General features: G+C 43.4%; 1 protein-coding gene across 10 annotated transcripts in view; it reads right to left on the reverse strand.

Annotated features, from left to right (window-relative positions):
* Positions 1 to 20,210, reverse strand: part of ST3GAL3 (ST3 beta-galactoside alpha-2,3-sialyltransferase 3) — a 213,882-nt gene that overhangs the window by 70,753 nt on the left and 122,919 nt on the right. For all 10 annotated transcript variants that reach the window (XM_027537519.1, XM_027537521.1, XM_027537520.1 and 7 more), the window contains one exon: positions 3,279 to 3,371. In XM_027537519.1, the coding sequence (XP_027393320.1) occupies positions 3,279 to 3,371 (93 nt within the window). The remainder of the gene's footprint in view (positions 1 to 3,278; positions 3,372 to 20,210) is intronic.

Raw genomic sequence — 20,210 nt, forward strand, 5'->3', positions numbered from 1 at the left:
TTCTGGACTGTTTTGTTGACTATGAGGGCTACTCCATTTCTTCTAAGGGATTCTTGCCCACAGTAGTAGATACAATGATCATCTGAATTAAATTCACCCATTCCAGTCCATTTTAGTTCACTGCTTCCTAAAATGTTGATGTTCACTCTTGCCATCTCTTGCTTGACTATGTTCAATTTACCTTGACTCATGGACCTGACATTTTACATTTCTATGCAATATTTTCTTTACAGCATCAGACTTTACTTCCATCACCAGTCACATCCACAGCTGGGTGCCGTTTTCACTTTGGCTCAGCCTCTTCATTCCTTTTGGAGATATTTCTCCACTCTTCTCAAGTAGCATATTGGGCACCTACCAACCTGGGGAGTTCATCTTTCAGTGTCATATCTTTTTGCCTTTTCATACTATTTATGGAGTTCGCAGGTAAGAACACTGAAGTGGTTTGCCATTCACTTCTCCAATGGACTACATTTTGTCAGGACTCTCCATCATTACCCATCCATCTTGAGTGGCCCTACATGGCATGGCTCATAGTTTCATTGAATAGGACAAGGCTGTGATCCACGTGATCGGTTTGGTTAGTTTCCTGTATTGTGGTTTTTGTTCTGTCTGCCCTCTGAAATGGGTGAGGATAAGAGGCTTGTGGAAGCTTCCTGATGCGAGGGACTGGCTGCGGGGGAATTTGGGTCTTGCTCTGATGTGCTAAGTCACTTCAGGCATGTCCGACTCTTTGTGATCCTATGGACTGTAGCCCGCCAGACTCCTCTGTCCATGGGATTCTCCAGGCAAGAATAATGGAGTGGGTTGCCGTGCCCTCTTCCAGGGGATCTTCCCAACCCAGGGATTGAACCCTTGTCTCTTATATCTCCTGCATTGACAGGCGGGTTCTTTACCACTAGTGCCACCTGGGAAGCCCCGCTCTGGTAGGCAGGGCCATACTCAGTAAATCTTTAATCCAATTTTCTGTTGATGGGCGGGGCTGTGTTTCCTCCCTGTAGTTCCTTCCCTGAGGCCAAACTATGGTAGGGGTAATGGCTACCTCCTTCGAAAGGATTTATGGCAGCACACCCCGAGGCTCTCAGGCCTGTTGTATTCAGTGCCCCTAACCCCATGCAATGGCACCCCACTCCAGCACTCTTGCCTGGAAAATCCCATGGACGGAGAAGCCTGGTGGGCTGTGGTCCATGGGGTCACTAAGAGTCAGACACGACTGAGCGACTTCACTTTCACTTTTCACTTTCATGCATTGGAGAAGGAAATGGCAACCCACTCCAGTGTTCTTGCCTGGAGAATCCCAGGGACGGGGGAGCCTGGTGGGCTGCCGTCTATGGGGTCACACAGAGTCGGACATGACTGAAGCGACTTAGCAGCAATAGTAGCAACCCCATGGAGGTCACTGTCAACCCATGGCCTTCGCCAGAGACTCCTGGATGCTCACAGGCAAGTCTGACTCAACATCATTAGTCATTAGTAAAATACAAATTAAAATCATAGTGAGAGACCGCTCTCAACCTACTAGGACAGCTAAAATAAAAAAGATGGATATCAGGGATGTAAAGCAATTAAAATCTTCATACGCTGCTGGCAGGAAGGCAAAAGAATATAGTCACTTCTGAAAACAGATTGACAAATTCTTACAAAGTGAAGCATACATCCTCTACACAAATGTTTATATTAGCTTTATTTATAATAGCTAGAAACTGGAATTAACCCAGATACCTTTTGACTGCTGAATAGATAAACAACATAAAATGTCATGCCTGTATAATGAAATACTATTCAGCAATAAAAAGGAACAAACAACTGCTACAGATATGCTTGAATCTCAAATGCATTATACCAAACAAAAGAGGCAGACTCAAAAAAACAATTATATATTATGCAATATATCTTAGAGATTATCCTATTATCAGCATATATGGATTCAGAGGAGCCCTTGGGGTGGCTAAAAGCAAGACACAGGACAATAATTACAGTCTGTTCCTTTTTATGGTATATTGGCTGTCTCTGGGGTCTGGAGTGGAAGTAAATACCCTTTTGTACTATTGAGTTCTTTTCCCCATGTGCTTGTATTACTTTCAGTTATAAAATCCACATGCAGGTCAAGGAAAACTCACACGTGTCTGGCCCAGGGGCCTGAGCCCTGTAGGTCTGAGAAAACCTATGTAAGAATATGGAACATACTGCCAGACCCTGAAAAAGTGCTCAGTAAATAGCTGGGAGAAGCAAAATACTGGAATCAAGTCAGAATGCAGAGCCTGGACAAAGATCTCTATCTGAACACCAGATATCCAGCCAGCAGAGCCCCCATTTTATACAAGGAGCTAAGCTTGAATGGCTTATGTTAGGAAAGAAAGAGACCATAATAGCATTCCTGTGCAAGGACACTGTGTGCCCTAACCTCATCCTCTAAGGGATGGGGTGCATACCCTTCCCCCAGTGAGCAGAGCCCACTCCAAGAGGCCACCCCAAGGGCTCCTCTGGTGGTCTGAGTGCTACATCTTGACTCCCAGAGGTCCTGAGCAGCCCCTCCTACAACCCCTTGAGTCAGATACTCCTATAGCTCTCTGATGGAGTGAAACAACCCCAAGGGTCTCACTGCACTCAGACTGCAGACAAGATGATCACAGCACATTAGGCTCTTTTCCACACCGAGGCTTCAGGAAAGAAAACCCGAAAGGAAAAGGCAGATAAGCAAGCAAGGCCTCTTAGGGGAATTTAGTGAAAGGATCTCCCAGGGTTTGGCAGGTCTTCTTTCAGCAGCCTGCAATCAAAGAAATCAGGAACTCCAGGACGCCAAAGGGACAGAGAGGGAAGGTGCCAAAACAGCCAGCCTCAGCAACTCCTCTGCTCTATTTCCTGCTTTATTTGGACATGCCTCCCTGAAGCCAGGTCCGAGCTTCTAAAAAGGACTATGAGCTTCTGTGCTGCGGAGTACTGTCTGGCTGCCTCTGGATACCTGGCTTCCGATGGGGAGCACATAGGTCCTACCTCCTCTTTCTCCTCTGCAGAAACGAGCTGTGCTGGCAGGTACAAGCTCAGAGAGGATGAGGTAAGGTGTAACCAGGGCCAAGAGTAGGACTAGGGTAGGAGCCAACCAAAAGCAAAGTTATTTCAGGCATTCAGGCACCCACAGACTCAAGGATGCAGGAGAGAAGACATCACAGAATCTCACTTTCTCAGGAGCACACCACTTGCCACCAGGGGCAGGTGTGTCTGAGCCCTGGGCCATGGACCGGGCTAACCAGGTGATGGGAAGAAACCCGAGCACTTACCGGGGGAAGATGGCAGTCATCAAGGCCGAAGCATAGCCAGGCTTGCAGGTTCCCTCTGAAAAGTTTTCGTACTTGGTGGCTAACTCTGCAGGCCTGTGGGGAGATAGGGAGAGTCATAGCTTGCCGGGCAGTGGTTACTGTTTCATGAAGAGCTGTTGGTGTTTAAACCTTGAATCAAGCTTCATTTCCAACAATCAGCACTTCAGTCCCTTTTCCACACCAAGTTTCCAGAGGCGGGTGGAGGGGAGGAGCCAGGACATTCTAAAGGAATAAGTAGATAAACAACAAGGCCCTTCTGTGGAATTTGGTAAAAGGAACTCACTGGATTTCAAATAGATTCTTTGCAGTAAGCCTGGTTGCAAGGAAATCAGGAATTCCATCCAGGCTCCCAGACTAGGAGATTGGCGCCCTGGAGATCTAAGGAGAGAGCTCCCAGGCTTTGATAAAATCACAGGCACAGCCTTTTCAACCTTCTTGAATGTTTCTACGTGTCCAGCCTCATCTGCCTTTATTCTCTCACACATACTATGGTCCAGCCAGTGGGAAGTACTCAGTGGCCTGAATATATATCAAAAATATGTTGGGGGGTCTCATTGAGTATGCTCTCCTGCTATCCTATTCCCTCTGCCTGGAATGTTCTTCCTTGTTCTCCTCCTTCTGCTTCCTGGTCCTTCACAACTCAGCTCAGATGTCAGTTTCACTGGGAGTAACTCCTAGATCCCCAGATTGGGCCAAGTGCCTCCTCTGTGCTCATTGTCCATCTACCACCACCCACATTACATGCTTGCCCACAAGGGCACTTGCCATACTGAACTACAACTGTTGGTACTATGTCTCCCTCAAGGCGCTGTGAATTCCCAAAGTCAGGGTCTGATTTAACCCTGTAAGCTCAGTTCCTTGCACAGAGAATGGGCACACAGAAGACCTCATCGATTTTCTGAAGGAACTCTCACTGACAATCTCAGTGCACTTGCACTGGAAATAAGGCAATCTCAGGAGTCCACAAGTCAGACAGCGCTGACTATCTTTCAGAAGGCTTGTGAGTTCTAGCCCTGGATCTGTTGCTGCGTGACTGTAGTCAAGTCATCTCACTTCTCTGGTCTTCAACATCTGTATGGGTTCCACATGGGGCTGGAGTCACTGCCCTGCCTCCCCAAACCCTGCTCAGTGCAGTCTAGAGAAAACCAAAGCGGAAGAACAGGACCCATTCCGTGACTGCTGGGGCACCTGAGGGAGGTCTGGCTGCTGGCCAGTTCCCAGCCCCAACCTCCCCCGCCTCCATCCTTGGGCCAGCTGCCAGCACACTGATGCCCAGCTGCTCTGCTGTGCCAGGGCCCTGCAGCAAGTCTTCCCTTGGGGCTGCCTTCTACAGGGACAGGGGTGCAGTGGGTATGGGGTGGGGGAGGTTGGTGCCTGTACAGGACAGCCAGAAACCATGATGCCACTGCCTAGCGTGTATCATGTATGATTTCCTCAGCCCTGTGATCCTGGCCCAGGGCCTTATACGGAGCCACTGCTCATTGAATTTAGACAAACTCTCATCTGTATCTACATGCATTTTCTTCTAGAAATCTACATTTTCTTAGTCTTCCCTAACAATGCAATTTAAAGCCTGAAATGCAAATACAAATACTGAGTGACAAGTCATAGTTGGGCCTTTATTTTGCAGGCAAAAAAAGGTCAAGGGTTTAACAAGAGAATTTACATAACAGTATTTTCTTATGGAAACAACTGTATTTCAGAAATGAAACATAAACTTCAGTGCAACTACTGAACCTACTGGAAACTTCTGGACTAGGCACAGTGACAGGAACATTACAGGTTTCTTCAATTATTCTTCTCAATAGCCATGTGAGTAGGGTGCTGTTAATTATTAATTTACATAGAAGCTCAGAAAGATGAAGAGACTTATTCAAGGTCATACAACTAGTAAGTTCTGGATACTATTTGAACCTATCTTTCTCTGACATGAGTGCAGGAGCTCTTAACAGGACACTGCCCTGGCGTGGATCCCAGTCAGTGCCATCACAGAGAGTTGCACAGAGTCCAGGGACAGCACGAGCGGTCAGTGCAGCTGAAGATGGGGTCGAGAAGCTCTCTGGCAGTGTGTAACATTCAGTGAGGCACTAAGAGTCCCTCATGGCCCCCCATCCCCTTGCCTGCCTCTTACTGTTGGTTCCTATGGTCTTTGTGAATTCCAGAAAGTTCCACAAAGCAAAGGAAAGATGGATGGCCATTGCCTCTTTAACACAGTGCATTGCAGAAATGCACGTAGAAATGCATGTACAACAGCGAACCTTCAGCCAAATCTTTCCTCTCTAATAAACACCATCAACTTCTGGCGAAGTTCCTCAAGGATCAGGGCTGTGGATGTACAGAAACACAGATGGACCTGGAGGGCATGATGCTAAGTCAAATAAGTCAGACAGGGGAACACAAATTCCGCATGGTATCATGATTATGTGGAATCTAAAAAATACAACAAACTAGGGAATATAACGAAAAACAAGCAGACTCACAGATATAGAGAACAAACTAGTGGTTAACAGAGGGAAGGGTGCGGATGGGCAAAACAGGGGTGGGAGAGTGGGAGATACAAACTATAGGGTGTAAGACTGGTTCAAGGATGTATTGTACAACACAGGGAACATAGCCAATATTTTGTAACAAGCATTAGTGGGAAGTAGTCTCTAAAAATTGTATAATAATGTTTAAAAATTAAAAAAAAAAAGAATTGGGCTATGGAATAGTCCAAGGTCTGTGCACTCAGGTAATCCATAATGGAGAAGAAAAAGCCCAGACAAGCAGGAGCATGGGAGGCCAGACGCCAACAGGAAAGGCTCTTCCCATGGCTACGCAGGGCAGTCAGATGTCCCGGATGGAGCAGCTCAAAACCAACTCCCCCACTGAGAAAGCAACAGTAACTTCTAAAACACACAGCCCTGGGCATAGCGGGCCATGTCAAGCTATTACCAAATTAAAATGCCTTAGAAATGGCCTCCCAACTATCCCAGTGAGAGAAGAATAGGGGGAGTGTTGGGGACTCTGAGTCATGCAGCAGGCTGGGACCTCTGGGGCAGTGAGCGGTCAGAACCACCAAGATTAACTGTCTCCAACTCCCTCGGGCCAGAATGGTTAGTTTCTCTAAGGCGCTCACACTCCAAATGCCAGGAGGCCCCCACAGATGTCTGATCAAATCATTCAACCCTTGTTCTTCTCGTGCTCTGCAGCTGGCCTTTCATTTGGGGAGATTTAGCATGTGGACCAGTAAGAGCACCCATTGTCCTGCAAACGTGCCTACCAAGCGCCTGGGGTGAAGAGTGTAAACCACTGCGCTCTTCAGAGGAGATCCAGATGGAGAAGCTGGCACCTAAAAGAAGGAACCAGACTTCCATGCCTCTGCTTCACTGAGAAGCACCGAGTTTAAGGAATCAGGTCAAACAACAAACGGGTTGTAAGTGGGAAGAACACAGGACCTGGAATTAGAAACTTTCACAAAGGACATTGCAAGCCGTGTGACCTTGGGCAAAGGAAGGACAATCTGATTCTCAGCTTCTTCATCCGCCAATGGGAACCACTCGATTCCCAGGGATCTTGGAGGATGTGGTGAGAAAGGACATCTGGAGGGGCTGGCTGGTCTCCAGAGCGCCACACAAATACTTCATGAAAGGTGAGGTGGCAGAGGCAGGCGGCAAGACGGTGCCGGCTTCGAATACTGGGCTCAAGTGTGGATTCTGTCCTGGAGAGAGTCCTAAATGATTTCCAGTGGGAGAGTGCCCTTGATCACCATGTGTATTTTCACGATCAACATTTGGGAGGTGAGGAGGAGCATGGCAAAAGGCTGAAAGAAGCAGCGCCTGAGATGGAAAAATACCCAGGAGAGAGTGTGATGTCTCAGTTGCCAAAGGAAGGAAGGGTCTTAAGGAGGATGCAGGGACCAACTGCATCGAACGTTGTGTGGGGCCTGGGAGGAGGTGGCCATAGGATTGATGGCTGGATCTGCCAACACGGGGGTTACTCTCGACCTTGAGCAGAGCTGTTTCACCGGAGTGGGAGTGAAATGGTGATTTCATTGGGTTTAAGAGAAAACAGAATTGGAGCCAGGGAATAATAGACTTCTATTTTTAGAAGTTTTGTTACAAAGGGAGGCAATGAAACGGGGCAATAGCTGGAGGGAAAGCACAGGGAAAGATTTTTTTTTTGAGGTTAGGAAAATCTTTAGCATGCATATAAGCTGGTTAGAATAAGAGGAAAACTCATGCATGGGGCAGTAGAGGTGGGACCGCTGGAGAAGTCTTGGAGAAGGTGAGAGGGGGAAAGTAGAAGGGCTGGCTTAGCTCTGTCTACCCTGCCCTCCCCTAGCCAGTGACCACCTGTTTATCTTGAACATTCAGTTAAGCACCACTTCCTTCAGGAAATCTATCGTGATGGCTTCCGCTGCCAAGCAGAACCAGCCTCCCATGCCTGTGGACCTCATTTTACCTAGCACTGACCTTCACCTGACCTTGCTCACTGGTTCCCATGTTCTCTGTCTTTCCCACCTCCTGGCCTTCTGTCCTCTCATTCACTCAGTCACTCAGCAGATATTCAGAGGCAACAGAGTCCCTCTGCTTGGGCCTATAGCCTGGCTCCACCACTTACTAACTGGGCATGTTATTTAATTGCTCTATGACTTAATTTCCACATCTTTAAAACTGGAATGACACTAACTCTTCATAAAATTGTGGGGAGGATTACACTGAGAATAAAGTGCTTAGTGCAATGCCTGGCACATAGGTCTCCCTCTCCCTCGGTACATGCTAACTCTAACAGTCTTGCTGTTGTTATGCCCTAGATGCTGGCCTGGGGTTAGAGATACAGTGATGTCTAGGATGGGAATACGGCCTAGCACTTGTCACCCTGACGAGTAACTATCCATTTAGACATCTTTCTCTCCCAGACCATGAAACCTGAGCATAGTGCCCATCACAAAGGACCATGCATGGCACTGAGAGTATGAGTGCCTGGCAAAATGTTTGTTGGACTGAACTCAGTTGGTTACCTTGACTTGGAAGGTGAACTGACAGGAAGGGTGGGGGTGAGGTGGGGTGGGGATGGGGAAAATGAAGAGTGGACTTTGAGGGTTAGGACTCAGTAGATCAGTGATGGGCATCTCATGACCAATGGCCTAATTTCTAGAACATCTCAGAGAAGACTGAACTTAGAGCAGCCCCCTATTGTGCCCCCTTACTCCTTCCCTGAGCTAGTTTACTAGAAGCAGTTCAAAGAACTGGTTGTGAGAATGAAACAAGACCATAAATGTAACACACCCAGCACACAGCCTGACAAACCGTAGTTAACAAGTATTAGCTTCTTATCAAGCAAACATAGCAACTTAATTAAGGTAGCCAGTCAACATATGACTGTGCTGAGAGGGCTGGCATGATGAACACACAGCAAAGAGTCCTCAGCACAGAGCTCATCCCGCCACTGCATCTTCAGTTCCGTCCTCCTGAGCCTCCTGGGCGAAGATGCACTTTTCCAACAACTAGAGAGACGTCTATGGAATAGTGACATGATTTGGGAAATGGCAGAAGCAGCTTAGGTTAGCTATAGTAATCCTAGCCTGTCACTAAACATTTTCATTTTCTTTTCCCCGAAACAACTTTTATGTAAGAAAGTTTATTGAATACTGCCAAAGATCCTTTCAAGCTCCAAGATATAGAGCTTTCTCCCTCAGGATAATTTCTATCTCCTCTGACTGCCTCTCCCTCCGTGACTACAGGTCTGCTGGCTCTTCTTAAATTATCTCCAGTCTTTCCATTCACCCACATTTGGGGTGTGCCGATCTGTCCTGCCCTGGGCATCACTGACCCTTTGCTCTTTGTGAACTCCACTGCAGACTTGGGCTTCTATACAGTGTTGCCCACTTAGAGTGATCTATGGTCAACTTGGTGGCACTGTCTTATGCCTCTTTAAGAGAACAGGGACTGCTTGATCTGTGTCATCTGGAATTTAGGGTATTTCTCAGCTCTGGAGGCCCTGCCTCTCAGCTCCTGTTATTGGGCACTGCAATACCTTCTCAGCAAATCAGCCATTCTGCTCTCTGATCAGTGATTCTGAAGCTGACATTACTGCAGTTTCTCTTTGTCTCCAAGGCCCTGTTACTTTACTTCATTTTGGCTGGGAGGATGCTTTCCAGGAAGCTCTTGCAAATGCTTTTAGCCTGAGCTATACAGGTAGTTCTCACCAAGACTCTCCACCAGGAATCTCTTTTGATTACTCCAATTTTGTTTCTACATGTGTGTGTGTGTGTGTTGTGTGTGTGTGTGTTTAGTCACTCAGTCGTGTCTGACTCTTTGCAACCCCATGGACTGTAGCCCGCCAGGCTCCTCTGTCCATGGGATTTTCCAAGCAAGAATACTGGAGTAGGTTGCCATTTCCTGCTCCACGGGATCTTCCCGACCCAGGGATCCAATCTGCATCTCATGTGTCTCCTGAATTCACAGCTGATTCTTTACTGCTGTGCCACCTGGGAAGCCTCTTTTTTCTCCATTCCAGTTAAAAATGCATACTCTTCTGGGTGGTAGTGAAAAGAACAGAGGAATTAGCATTTATTGAACATAAACTATGTGCCAGACAGTTGACCTAATTACCTAATATAGCTTTACAGGAATCCTCTGAGGCAGAAGAGCCCTTAGATCCAGGCACGTGGGGCTGAGAGAAGCATGGTTGGAAGATGTGCTGTTCTATAAATTTTCAAAGGATAAACTTCGGTAGGGATTACATTGAATCTGTAGGTTGTTTTGGATACAATGGGCATTTTAACAGTATTAATTCTTCCAATCTATCAGTATGAAATATTGTTCCATTTATTTGCATCTTCAATTTCTTTCATCAGTGTCTTATAGTTTTCAGTGTAAAATCTTTCATCTCAACTAAATTTATTCTGAGGTATTTTATTCTTTTTGATGCAATTGTATATGGGATTGTTTTCTTAATTTCTCTTTCTGATAGTTCATTATTAGTGTATAGAAACACAGTTGATTTTAATATACTGATTTTGTATCCTGCAACTTTACTGAATTTTTAAAAATACTTCTGACAGGTTTGTTTTTATTTTTGGTGGAATCTTTAGGAATGTTAAGTCATCTGCAAGTATAGACAGTTTTACTTTTTCCTTTTCAATTTGGATGCCTTTTCTTTTTCTTGCCTAACTGTTTTGGCTAGGACTTCTGGTACTACGATGGAAAAAAAGTGCCAAGAGTGGACATCTTTGTTTCGTTCCTGATCTTAGAGGAAAGACTCAGCTTTTTTACCATGGAGTATGATGTTATCTGTGGGCTTATCATAAAGAAAGAAAGAAAGTGAAGTCGCTCAGTCGTGTCTGACTCTTTGCAACCCCATGGACGGTAGCCTACCAGACTTCTCCGTCCATGGGGTTTTCCAGGCAAGAATACTGGAGTGGGTTATCATTTCCTTCTCCAGGGATCTTCCTGACCCAGGGATCGAACCCGGTCTCCTGCATTGGAGGCAGATGCTTTAACCTCTGAGCCACCAGGGAAGCGGCCTTTATTATGTTGAGTTACATTACTTTTTATACTCACTTTGTTGAGAGCTTTTATTATGAATGGATGTTAAATTTTGTCAAATGCTTCTTTTGCATCTACTGAGATGATCATACGATGTTTCCCTTCATTTTATTAATGTGGTGTATCACATCAATCGATTTATGGATGTTGCACCATCCCTGGATCCCTGGAATAATCACAGTGTATGATTCTTCTAATGTACTGTTGAATTCAGTTTGCTAAAATTTTGTTGAGGATTTTTATATCTATGTTCATCAAGGATATTGGCCTGTAATTTTCTTTTCTTGTAGTGTCTTTGTCTGATTTTGGTATCAGGATTAGTGCTGACCTCATAAAATGAGTTTGAAAGTGTTCCCTCCTCTTCCATTTTTTGGAAAAGTTAGAGAAAGATTGGTATTAGATCTTCTTTAAATGTTTGGTAGAATTCACCAGTGAAGCCATCTGGTTCTGGACTTCTGTTTGTCGAGAGGCTTCTGAACACTGATTCAATCTCCTTAGTCCTAATTGGTCTGTTAGGATTTTCTACTTCGTGATTCAGTCTGGGTAGTTTCATATGGTAAGTTTAACATGGCCACAAAACTAATTACAATTCACGTTTCCCCTGCATACTCTGGTTAAGACTTACATTTATGGTCATTGTCAACAAAGTGCAGTCACAACTTTCAGAGTTGCTGGAATCCAGTATTTGTGGGCAGCATGCAGGATAACGTCGTGTGGTATCAAGATTAATGATGTAACCAGCATGAAATAAAGGGAACTAGAGAACTGAAGAGACAAGAAGATCTACATTGTTTCTATAAAACAGGTTCCAGAAAGTCCTGGCACTGTAAATAATAAGAGTACTGCTACCTTTTTTAGTGGTAGAAGATGTGAAATTAGTCAGGAATGATATACCTGACAATTAAAAAAAAAAAAAGATGAGATGGTCCCTGAACCAGAAAGAGAGTATCTGGATACTCTAAAGATACTTCAGGTGCACTGATTCAATAATAAACACAAATCTAAGTATCTCTTCTTTCCTGTGTTGTTCTAAATCCTCATCAATAAACCATTACATCTCAAGTGGATGGACTTGTTTATACAGCAGAGACCTTACAAAAATATTTAGCTGGGGCTCCACACATCCTAGGGCTTCCCTGGTATCTCAGCTGGTAAAGAATCCACCTGCAATGCCACAGACCCTTGTTCGATTCCTGGGTTGGGAAGATCTTCTGGAGAAGGAATAGGCTACTTAGTCCAGTATTCTTGGGCTTCCCTGGTGGCTCAGCTGGTAAAGAATCAGCCTGCAATGCAGGAGACCTGGGTATGATCCCTGGGTTGGGAAGATCCCATGAGAAGGAAATGTCTACCCACTCCAGTCTTCTGGCCTGGAGAATTCCATGGACTGTATAGTCCATGGGGTCACAAAGAGTCAGACACGACTAAGCAACTTTCACTTGCACTTTCTGCATATCCTTGGAGCAGCTCTACTATTTATTATCATTCTTGACAAGGGAAACTGATTCTAAAATCCATCCTTTTTTCCCACCAAAGCCTTTGCTTGCTTTGGTAGAAAGAACAGTGGGCTTAAAGGTAAAAAGACTGGAGTTTAAGAAAGTAACTCTTACACTTACTAGTTGTGTAACCTCAGGCATGAGATAATCAGTTCCCTTAACTCTTAAAATAGCTAAAATAAATAGGACTGATGGGAAGATCAAATGGTTTCTTGCAACAATGGAGGTCAGAACATTGTTTAAAGGTTATACAAATGTCAGTAACTGTTTCTACTCTTTTAATGTTTGACTTCTACTTTTACTGCTTCTAGATCACCTGAATTATCATCATAATTTCACTAATTTAATGAGGAAAAAAACTGTTCCAACTCACTTGGCTGTCTCCAAATTTCTGCTCTATAGGTAGGGAGATCAGGAGGCTCCTGGGAACAGAGAAGGAGGGCCACTGAAATGAGGCAAACATCTCTAACACAAGGTCTTGTCTTCAACTGGCCAGTCCATATCTGAGCTCAATGGGAAGGCTAAATCTCATAAGAACTGTAGCATAGTATTTACTGATCTCTTTAATTTTTCCTTTTCCAGAATGTCATACAGTTGAAACCATGCAGTATGTAGACTTCTCAGACTGGCTTCCTTCATTTAGCAATATACATTTAAGGCTCCTCCATACCTGCTCATGGCTTGATAGTGCATTTCTTTTTAGTGTCAAATAATAGTCCATTGCCTGGATGTACTACAGTTTGTTTATTCACTTATGTAATGAAGGCCATCTCAGTTCCTCCCAGTTGTTGGCAATTAAAAATGTTTTAAAGGTAATTAAACAAAAAGGCCTTTATTACTGTACAGACTAGAATAATGTGCAACATTTGTGCCATACTGCAATATTTCTGTGCAGTTTTTGTATAGACGTAAGTTTTCACCTCAACTGGGTAAATACCTACAAGAGTAATTGCTCTTCAGACTATGTTTAGCTTTTATAACACCTTGCCAAAATGGCTGAACCGTTCTGCATTCCTGCCAGCAATGAACGAGACTTCCTGTTGTTCCTCATCCCTGCCCGCATTTGGTGTGTCAGTGTCTTGGATTTTAGCCATTCTAATAGGTGTGTGGGGATATTTTATTCTTGTTTTAATTTGCATTTCCCTAATGACACACGCAGTTTCCCTGGTGGCTCAGTGGTAAAGAATCTGCCTGCCAATGTAAGAGAAATGGGTTCAATCCCTGGGTTGGGAAGATCCCCTAGAGGAGGGCATGGCAATCCATTCCAGTATTCTTGCCTGGGAAATCCCATGGACAGAGGAGACTGGTGGGCTACAGTCCCTGGGGTCACAAAAGAGTCAGACACAACTTACTACTAAACAACAACAACAAGGACACATGACATGAGCATCTTTTTGTGTGTTTATTTGCTTTCTGTATATCTTGTCAGATGAGGCATCTATTAAGGTCTCTGGCCCATTTCTACCTGGGTTTGTTGTCTTCTTATTGTTGAGTTTTAAGAGTTCTTTGTATATTTTGAATAAGTCTTTCATTAAACAAGTGTTTTGCAAGTATTTTTTCTAATTCGTGGCTTGCGTTTTTATTCTTTTATCAGTTTCTTTCACAGAAGAAAAGTTTTTAATTTTGGTAAGCCAGGTTACTGATTTTTTTTCTTTCATGAATTGCACTTTTGGTTTTGTATCTAAAAACTCATTGTCAAATCCAAGGTCACATAGATTTTCTCTTGTTACCTTCTAGATGTTCTGTGCTTTACATTAAGATTCCATTGCCTTGCCTATGCTCCTCTGTCACAGATCAATTGACTGTATTTGTGAATTTCTATTCCTGTACTCTACTCTATTCCATTGGTCTGTTTGTCTATTCTTTTGCCAATACCATGCTTTCCTAATTATTGTAGCTTTCTTGTAACTCTAATGTAGGATCAGTCTTTCAACTTTACTCTTCTTTATCAGTTATTATGTGGACTATTCTCAGTTGCTTGCCTTTCTATATAAACTTTAACACATTATTGACTGGAGACGGTATTAACACTTCAGGCATTAGTTTCTGCAAAAATCCTCTGGTCAATAATATTTTTAAATAAGTGTGTTGCTATCCATAAAATAACTCACCAGGATTTTAACTGAGATTATGTTGAACCTATAGATCAAGTTAGGAGGAACTGACATCTAAACAGTGTTGGATCTTTCTATATGTATTTTTGTGTGTGTGTGACAATATAAATGATATTGTGTTTTAATTTCAAATTCCAATTGTTCATTTCTGGTATATAGGAAAGCAACCGACTTTTGTATATTAACCTTGTATCCTGCTTCTTTGCAACTAACTGCTAGTTAGTTCCAGGAGTTTTTTGCCAATTCTCTGGAATTTTCTACATAGTCAATCACATCATTTGTGAACAAAGACAATTTTATTTCTTCCTTCCTAATGTCTATGCCTTTTATTTCCTTTACTGTTAGCTAGACCTTTCAGCGGGAGAAGGAAATGGCAACCTACTCCAATATTCTTGCCTGGAAAATCCTGTGGACAGTGGAGCCTGAAGGGCTGCTGTCCATAGCGTCACACAGAGTTGGACACAACTGAAGCGCCTTAGCATGCATGAATGCACTGGAGAAGGAAATGGCAACCCACCCCAATATTCTTGCCTGGAGAATCCCAGGGACAGAGCAGCCTGGTGGGCTGCCATCTGTGGGGTTGCACAGAGTCGGACACGACTGAAGCAACGCAGCAGCAGACCTTTCAGCATAATGCTGAATAGGAATAGTAAAGAGGGACACTGTCTTTTTCCCAAACTTGGATTTCTCAGGGCTCCCCTGGTGGCTCAGCAATAAAGAATCCACCTGCAATGCAGGAGACGCATGTTCAATCCCAGGGTCATGAAGATCCCCTGGAGAAGGAAATAGCAACCTACTCCAGTATTCTTGCCTGGAAAACTCCATGGACAGAGTAGCCTGGCAGGCTACAAGCCCATGGGGTTGCAAAGAAGTCAAACACAACTTAGCGACTAAACCACCAACACCACATCTAGTTTCTCATTATCAAGCAAGATGTTAGGTATTGATTTTTTTGTAGATGTTCTTTGTCTAATTGAGCAAGCTTCTTTCTATTCCTATTTTGCTGAGAGTTTTTCCTAAAATCATGATTGGATGTTGAATTGTATCAAGTGCTTTTTTGCATCTTACAGATATAATCATATGGCTTTTCTTCGGTAGCCTGATGTGATGCAACACAGTAAGTGATATTCTAATGTTGAACTAACCTTGTATATCTGGAATAAATCCCACTTCATTAAGATGTATGGTTCTTCTTATACACTGTTAGATTCAACATGCTAATATATGTTGAGAATTTTTGCATTATGTTCATGAAAGATATTGGTCTGTAGTTTTCTTATAATGTCTTTATCTGGTTTTGGTTTCAGAGTAATACTGGCTTCACAAAACAAATCAGGAAGTGTTCCTTCTGCTTCTATTTTTCTGGAAGAGATTGTAGAGAACTGGTATCATCTTTTCCTTAAATGTTGGCTAGAAGTCACCAGTGAAACCATCTGAACCTCTTTTTTCTGTGTTTTTGTTTTGGAAGGTTGATTATTGATTCAATTTCCTTGGTAGATACAGGCCTTTTCAGATGATCTATTTCTTTTGCATGAGTTTTGGTAGTTTGTGTCTTCCAAGGAATTGGTCTATTGCAGGCAGAGTTGTTCACAATAGTCCTTTATGACCCTTTTAAAATCCCTGGGATCAGTAGTGGTGATCCCTCTTTCATTTCTGACATTAGTTAATTTGTGTCTTCTCTCTTTTTTTCTTGGTTAACCTGGTTAGAGGTTTATTGATTTTATTAATATTGTCAAAGAATCAGCTTTTGATTTTGTTGATTTTTCTCTACTGATTTCTACTCTTTGTTCCTATGATGGCCTCCTAAGTCTTATTTTCCTTTCCATTTCTGTTCCTCTCCAACCCATATACTTTCCTGCAGCCCAAATCATCTTCCTACAAGTCAAAACTAATTACGTTTTTCAACTCCTTAAAATACTTCAATGGCATCTTTTGTCTTCAAGAAGCCCAAACTTCTTACTGTCTCCTCCAAAGCCCTGTATGATTTGGTCTGCCCATTCCTCCAGACTTATCATGTCTCATCCTTAGACATCATGGAGTTTTGACAGCACAGAAAAGACAGATATTAAGTTTTTACACAAATATTTATTTCAGTTATACATAATGAAGAACTATTTAAGTAGGCCAACAGAATGTACAAGAACTCTGAAATTGATTCAGATTTTAAAAGACTCTGAAGAAAAAACTAGAGAAAGGGTTGATAGCCAAAAATTAATATAAAATGGATTTTTGAAAATAGTATTTAGAGACCTAGAGAGCATAATGGAAGCTTTTTTTTTAATTACAGAAAAGAAGGCACATCCCAATGTACTTTTTCATTAAAAAGGTATATAAGGACAATACAGAGAATGTAAGCTCAAAAGAAATAACGTACTCACAATCTGACTGCCCTAGTGCAACTGATACTACATTCTGCAGTAGTTATTACACTGTATTCAGATGTGGTTATAGTGATGGGCTTGAAGGTGATACCCTGGGTCTCAACCCTGACATGTTAGAATCACCTGGTGAAACTTTTAAACATAAAGGTAATTGAGTCTGATTCCTAATCAACTAAACCAGGACTCTGGGTGGCAAGATCCTGGGTTGAGAAATACTGTATATAGACATGTCCTATGTACAAGCAGGGGCCTCCCCTTAAAGGTGAGTTTATTTTTGGTATCACTCACCTGGGAAAGTGAGTTCCTCAGACAGGAAATGCACTGTTTTAGAGCAGTATTAGACTCACATGGGGAACTTTAAGAATCCCAATGCCTAGGCCACACCTCAAGTCAATGACTTCAGAATCTTTAAGGGGTGGGAGGCAGGCATCAGTAATTTTTTAAGCTCCCCTGGTGATTCCAAGGTCAAGGTTAAGAACCACTGTGCTGAGAGCTCTGGATGAGCTACCAAGTGGGAATTTGACTTTTAAGATCTTGACCACATAGGTATCAAGAAATCTAGGAAGAAATGTGAACAGTGAGTTGTGAAACAGGCTAGAAGTCACCAAGCTAAGAACCCAGTCAAGTCCTGCAATGCTGTGCTCTCCTCTTGTGAACTAAGTATGGCCATGGCTTCAGCTGTCTACAGGAGAGACAGAACTCTGAATTTTGCAAACCAGACTATTTTGAGTTTCTTTTACTCTCAAGGTTTATTTACCTGTTGTCCTCGTTGAATCTGTAGTGAAATATTTTTAGCTTTGCTAAGAGAAACCAAGAGAAAAGTTTTGTTGTTTCTGTTACTATTTCTCTTTTTAAAGTATTAAAGAGAACCTGTGCTCTCTGGAGTCAACACAATGGTGAAAGCAGGCTCTTAAGTGAGAGACCCTCCAGGAGATGGTGAAACTCAGGATTAAAGGCAAGGGGAGTCCACATTCATGCACTCCCATATCCCCAAATCTTCCAATACTGGGGGGAATCTGGGCTTTGTTATTAAAGATGGCACTATTCTTTCTCAGAGCTTCTTCCTCTGTCTTTAACTGATTTAACAAACATTTATTGAATATTTACTATTCACCACAAACGTTATACCAGCGTTGGGGATGGATCTGTGAGCAGGACATTCACAGTTCCTGCCTTGATAAAGTTTACTATATAGTGGTTCAAATTTAGGATCAAATTGACAGTGCAAATTTGGGGGTAAAAAATAGAAAGCGATGTTGAACATCGAGACAAGTAGGATGTTTGGTGCCAGGCTGAGAACATTTTGAATGCTGGCTTCATCACCTGTACTTCTGTGAACACAAGGAAATTACTTCTATGATTAGTTTCTCATTTAATACCGCCTACTTCAGAGAGTGATCTGCCAACTCACGCATTCAACCAACAAATATTTATTAAGCAATCAGTAAGCACTAGGCAATGTTTTAGGTGGTAGGAAACAGTAGTGAACAAATTAACTCCCCCCGCCCCAAAACACACACCTTAAGTGGGAGGAGACAGACAATCAACAAGTAAGTGGATTTCCAATAGTGATAAACACTGGAGTAAAATGACAAAGTAAAGGGAAGAGGAATGCCAATGGGGGATGGGTTATAATTTTAAATGGCACAGTCAGGGGAGACTTCACTAAGAAAGGGAAATTTGAGCTAAGGTCTGAAGAGGTGAGAGAGAATGCAATCTCTGTAGGTATCTGGAAAAGAGTGTCCCAAATAAAAGAAGGAGTAAATGCCAAGATTGACCTGGGAGTATTTTAGGAACAGCAAGGACTCCAGAATGGGCTTCTGAGGTAGCACAGTAGTAAAGAATCCACCTGCCATCACAGGAGACATAGGTTTGATCCCTGGGTTGGAGGAGCAGGATCCCTGGGGGAGGAAATGGCAACCCACTCCAGTATTCTTGCTGGTAAAATCCCATGGACAGAGAAGCCTGGTGGGCTATTGTTCATGGGGTTGCAAAGAGTCAGACATGACTGAGCACAAGACATGACTGAGCACTGGCCAAGGAGGCCAGTAGGGAATAATAAACAAGGAGAGTAGTAAGAAAACAGGGGTCAAGACTGTGTAGGGTCTTGGTGGAGCATGGTAGAAACTCTGACTTTGAGATTTCCCTTGTGGTCCAGTGGCTAAGACTCCACGCTCCCAATGCAGGGGGCCCAGGTTCTAACCCTGGTCAGGGAACTGGATCCTACATGCCACAACTAATCAAATTTGAAAGCTGCAACTAAAGAGTCCTCATGCCTCAATGAAAACTGAAGACCCTGTGTGCTGCAGCTAAGACCCAGCACAGTCAAACAAACTCTGACTTTTATTCAAAGAGAAATGAAGAGCCATGAGAGAGTTCCGATCACTGAAGTAACCAGATCTATCTTGCACTGTAACAGGATCACTGGGCTTCAGTATGCAAGTAGACCTTAGGGTGGCAAGTGGGAAAGCAAGGAGAGCAGCTAGAATGCAACAATGAGGTATGAGGACGTTACGGCTGCTGCACAGAGTTAACAGTGCTGGATGTAGTGAGAAGCGGTTGGATCTAGAGGTACGTACGGTAAAGCCAATAGAGTTTGTTGATGACTAGTTTGGTGTTACGGAGAAGGCAATGGCAACCCACTCCAGTACTCTTGCCTGGAAAATCCTATGGATGGAGGAGCCTGGTAGGCTGCAGTCCATGGGGTCGCCAGGAGTTGGACACGACTGAACGACTTCACTTTCACGCATTGCAGAAGGAAATGGCAACCCACTCCAGTGTTCTTGCCTGGAGAATCCCAGGGATGGGGAGGCCTGGTGGGCTGCTGTCTATGGGGTCGCACAGAGTTGGATACAACTGATGCAACTTAGCAGCAGCAGCAGCAGCAGTTTGGTGTTAAACATATGATGCTATGATCTTTGACCTGAACAAGTGGAAGGATGAGGTTGCCATTTACTTGGGTAGGCAAGATCTGGGAGGCAGGGGGTATGAATCAGGAGGTTTTTTTCTGGACATGTTAAATGTAAGATGCCTAATATACATTCAAGTAAAGGAGGCCACTGGATAAATGAGTATGGAGTGTGGGGAAAGAGAAGAGATTGAACTATAAATTTGGGAGTCCTCAGCATATAGATGACATGTAAGCCATGAGCTCTTCAGGCACTCTGTCTACCAGATCTAATCCCTTGAATCTATTCATCACCTCCATGGTGTAATCATAAGGGATTTGATTTCAGTCATACCTGAATGGCCTAGCAGTACTCCCTACTGTCTTCAATTTAAGCCTGAATTTTGCAATAAGGACCTCACAATTTGAGTCACAGTCAGTTCCAGGTCTTGTTTTTGCTGACTGAATACAGCTTCTCCATCTTTG

Source organism: Bos indicus x Bos taurus, chromosome 3, assembly GCF_003369695.1.
Source record: "Bos indicus x Bos taurus breed Angus x Brahman F1 hybrid chromosome 3, Bos_hybrid_MaternalHap_v2.0, whole genome shotgun sequence".
In the NCBI taxonomy this organism is placed as follows: domain Eukaryota; kingdom Metazoa; phylum Chordata; class Mammalia; order Artiodactyla; family Bovidae; genus Bos; species Bos indicus x Bos taurus.